Raw genomic sequence first — 4,843 nt, 5'->3', positions numbered from 1 at the left:
GAGTGTTGAGATGAGACGATGTGCTTCTTGAGGGATTTTTCGGTTTTTTTCTTTCCTGGCCTGTTCGTTGTGATTTGTTTATTCTCTTGTGTTGTCTTTTGTAGATTATCTCTTTTAAGCGCCAATTGAAGAGTTTTGGTTTTCTTTGGTGGGTTTTGATTGAGTTGGTGTGCTTCCGTGGGGTTCCTCTTCTGTCAATATTGGAGTCTCTCTTGGTGTACTCTATGTTGGGTGCTTTTACTATTTTGTGGCCATACAAAGGACTATGGTTTCATAGCAGGATTCTTTTGACAGTTGGGATGTGTTGATGTGCTCTCATAGGAGGTCGTTGTGTAGGGTTTCACTTTGTTTTGTTCCATTATTGTAGTGGTCCAAAGTGACTTGAATCAAACTCTCTTATTAGTTAACGACATGTGTGGTACTCTTTTTTCTCATGGGGTTTATCCCAAGTAGTTTTCCTAGAAAGATTTTAACGAGGCCATTATATCGTGTCGCTCTACATACGCATTTGGTTCTATAGATAAAATCTTCTTCTCAAAACAACATAACAAGGCTTTAGGAAAAAAGAAAATAAAAAAGAAAAAGAAACTGTATGTTTTATTATTAGTACATGCATGCGGATGTAAAGACAGAAAAAGAAAGAGGGAGGACATGTAAGGCAAGTGAGGCGGTTTTTAATGTTTTTCTATCATCCTATATCTATCATGATTCACACAACATGAGAAATGATTCTCGTTATTATTGCTTTTTATGCTTGATTAGCTTTGCAAACAGATTGTAAATTTGTGCCAATTTTATATTCTGAGTACATGTAATGTGATTGTACTACATCTAAAATTATGAGCAATATATACATAAAAAGTACGTGAACAAAATAACATTGTAAGTTTTGGATGAATTGTATGCAAATGACGTATTGACCTTGTCACATATCAATTGTATGCAAATGAGCAACATGTTTATTATGACTTTTTGACATAATTTTCATTAGAAAAGTAAGCAAACTAAGAGAAAATGTACTTTTATCATTGTTTCACTTTTTTACCAAGAAAAATTAAGTGTCACATTTTCTTGTCTATATGTCGTTTTTTGAGATATTGAAGGCAACTATAAGTTCGTTTAGATTAGGGATTTCATAGATTTATACAATTTAAGCATGTTTATGGGATGTTCTAACTTCCCCAAAAGATGTGCATATGCTTTTGCAGCCGACGTTACTCTCAATTTATAATTGGTTTTGCTTTTATCACTTGTGTAAAAAGTAACAAGAAAATGTGGAAGAGACAGCCCACTTCATCTTGAGTCACTGCATCTCCCTGCATAAATCCAAATGTAAATTTAATAGGAACATTATTACTTTTAGCAGCAAGACATTTTTGGTTCATATGAGCCAATTTTTGGTTCAGCACTAATTGCATCTCCATAAGCAGCGAGACATCGACAGCGGATCCCAGGGTGGCTTAGGGATAAGGCATGAGCACTCATATCTCTGCCAGAAAAAAAAGAAGCCTGTTATGTGTTTCTTTTCCTATTGTCCTTTTTTTGTTCTCTGATTTTAAATTGTATTACTCCAGATATTCGTGGTTTGTTTAAAAAATTGTTACACATAGCTCACTTTGAACGATGCACGTCTTCCCTTGCCTCTTGTAAAGATGCCGCGTTAGACTTGGACTGAACCAAAGAATCCGATGCCCAATGCATACAAAACGCTATATGGGCTCGCATGGATCGCATGGATAACCAAGTATTTCTATCGGTTGTTTCACATCTGGTCTAAAATTATCTCCACATGTTCATGCTATTATCAAAACTAAGGAATTGTGGCAATGCTGATTGATTTTCCAAGCCACATATACCACATTAGTAATTAGAAATTCAGAGTGATAGATATTAATGGCCTAACCATTACCCAATTAGCATCCTGATTTTCTCCTAAGCAACAGTAGCTCATAAGTTTATCCTAATCAGCCATATTTTTTTTTTCCCTAATTTTTCATGCATGGACTAGCACAACTATTTTCCGAAAACTCAAATTTCTTGTTGGGGCTTGGCTAAAAATGGCTTTGGATTTTTCTTTACAACAGAAGGAACAGAAAATGAAAACCATAACAAAGAGGGTAAATTTTTATTAACCAGTGCAATTGGTGTACTGCCCATACCAAAACCAAAAAAGAAAAAGAAAAAAGAAAACATATAAATCTTTGTATACCATGATTATAATTTTGAAACACAAGATATGATACCAAGTCAATTGGAACATAAAACCCAAGGAAAGGGAACTATAATCACCAAGTTTAATTAATTCATCCTGTTTACCTTGACAAGTTTCTACTAATCTGAGCACTCGATTTCTTGATAGAATCTATTCTCTGAAGCCTAATCTGCTCCCTGAATTTGGCTATGAACTCATCAGCTTTCTTATCCACATCAGGCCCTCCATCACTTCCACTGCTAGAAGCCGAAACGAAATTCCTTGGAGTTGGCTTTGGGGTCTCTTCAATGTCTTTCTGGATGAAACTTCCTCCAAAGTTGTCATCCTCACTTTCTGTTTCTTCCTCCGATTCCATAATCACGCTGTCGACAAAATCTTCTTTCTCCTCCCCTGAAAATCCATTGAAAGCTGAGTTTGGCATGTTGGGGATGCTTTCATGCCCCAAGTTCTCAGTCCCAATAAAAGAAGTTTCATCAAATCCTACCCTCTTTCTTGCAGCTTTCTCCACCAAATTTTCTTCAACTTGCTCGAAGTTTTTCTCCACATTGCCATTTACATATCCATACTCCCCCATCTCTCTGCCTGATCTCAAGGCCCCTGCCCTATTTTCTCCAGCTCTGCTTGTTCTCATTGATTTCCCCATTGATAAACCATCAACATAGCTTTGATGCATGGTTTCAACCCCTGAGTTCACTCCCCCCATCACATATTCTCCATTGCTCCTATCCAAGTCCCTTGTTTCACTACTGAAGCTTCTCCTCAAGTCCTTCTCATACAAAACCCCATCTCTGCTTGGTCTCATTGATGATGACTTATAAAACATTGGCGGGGGTGGCGGAGGCGGGGGAGGACAGGACTTGTAAAAGCTCTTCTTCCTCCCCAAATCCTCGGCATTCTTGGCTTGAGACTCCGATGACAATGAAGGCGAAGGAGATGCCTTCTTTGGAGACGAAAGTGATGGGGAAGGAGACAGCTTGGGGATGAAGACAAGGAATTCGATCTCAAAGATCGAGAACCTTGGGACCTCGAACCCCAAGACTCTTGGCGGTTAAGCTCAAATTCCTCCATTGGAGGACTGTTAACAATTTCTTCCTTCACATCAATCCTTCCTGATCTTGATCTCCATGGAATTGGAGAAGGAAGCACAACACTTTCCTTCAAACTCTCCAATTCTTGATGATCCAACCCTCCAAATTCACCACCTAGAGCCTTGTTATTCAATTTGCTCGAAAACCTTCTCGAGCCTGACCTTGAGTTAGACCTACTTAGAGAACCAGAACTGGCACTAGATTCATTAACAGACCCTATATTAGCCGTATCAGGAACATGTTGTTTTAAGCTCCTAACAGGCAAAAGCAATGGCTTTTCACCAATTCTTGAAGCGGTACCTCTCTGATCATCAAGAGCAGAGTGTTCTTGAGCTACAACCACCACCGGTTCGTTCCTGTAATACTGACTACTCCATGATTGGACCTTGTTCTCATCAGAGCCAGATGGAATTTCAGTCTCATCATCAAAAACTGAAGACACCTGAAGAAATCTAGACACATATGAATGAGCATTATCGAATTTTGCGGTAGTGTTTTCCTTCTCTGTTATGTCATTTCTTCTGCTAAAAAGCCCATAAGAGACTGCTATGCCAACAAGGAGAAGGTGCAGAAGCTCCCAGCTTCTGGTGAGTACACTTTGTTGAAGAACTCAGGAGCTTGTGAAGGAAAAAGTGGGAGAATAACAAAGAAAACTACAACTAGAACAACTTTGTATAGAAAATGATTGTAAAACTTACTTGGGTTTTCATGGTTTTGTTCTGGGACCAACTTTTGGTGTTTGCTGTAATTAGACTCTGTCTCACTCTCTGCCATTGAAGAACACATAGAGTAGACAGAATGAAGCCCTGGCTTCAATGTTCTTTTTGTTAACAGAACAAATGGAAGGAAGAAGAAGAAGAAGGTGAAGAAGACTTAGGGATTAAGGTAAAGTGCAGAGAGAGGAAAGTAGAGGCAGTGGAGAAGAAAGTTATAGAGAGGTGTGAGAGAAATGTTCATTCTTTTGCTTTTAGCCTTTCTTTTCAATTGACATTTATAGCCTTTTATTTACTAAATTTCCTCAAAATGTTTTCTTTTTCAATCTTTTATTTTCTCAACAATTGGTGAAAAGAGCTTTGTTTAGTTTAAATGACCTATCTAAAGAATTCTTCAAGAACTAACCAGTTAAAAAAGCAGTCAAGTCTAAGCCTACATTTGCCATTTGGCTATGCACCAATGGTTTCCCATTATTCCTTTTCTTCAAGGAAAGATGCTTCTTAACATTCTAGTGGGAAGTGGTGAGAACATAATCCCACTTAGTCTACTTGGAATCCACAATTTTGTTGAATACAGTTGTGAACAAAAGCAGTCTTGCACATTATGCTGAAACTCACATGCTCAGGAAAAGTGATCATGGTTTTTTTTTTCCTTTTCCCAGTTTATGTACATTAGAAGAAACGGAAAAAATAAAATAAAAATTGCGGTGCATATGGTTTATAGGAGTGCTACTGTCAGTCGTTTACGTGAATTATATAAAATTAGGTTAGTCCCGTGATAAAGTTTACATGCATTTTCGACTAGAAATCAGTCACGACCACGGCTTAAC

General features: G+C 37.9%; 1 protein-coding gene across 1 annotated transcript; it reads right to left on the bottom strand.

The window, feature by feature from the left end:
• Nucleotides 1–2,097: 2,097 nt before the first annotated feature.
• LOC103337057 (hydroxyproline-rich glycoprotein family protein) lies at nucleotides 2,098–4,268 on the bottom strand. The gene is given in 3 exon segments (XM_008240207.2): nucleotides 2,098–3,193; nucleotides 3,196–3,895; nucleotides 3,898–4,268. Coding segments are annotated over 3 exon segments (1,770 nt in total). The 5' UTR covers nucleotides 4,087–4,268; the 3' UTR covers nucleotides 2,098–2,312.
• Nucleotides 4,269–4,843: the final 575 nt, after the last annotated feature.

The sequence above is a fragment of the Prunus mume genome, linkage group LG7 (genome assembly GCF_029339155.1).
Source record: "Prunus mume cultivar Tortuosa linkage group LG7, ASM2933915v1, whole genome shotgun sequence".
NCBI lineage: Eukaryota > Viridiplantae > Streptophyta > Magnoliopsida > Rosales > Rosaceae > Prunus > Prunus mume.
This window is presented reverse-complemented; position numbering and strand designations above follow the sequence as displayed.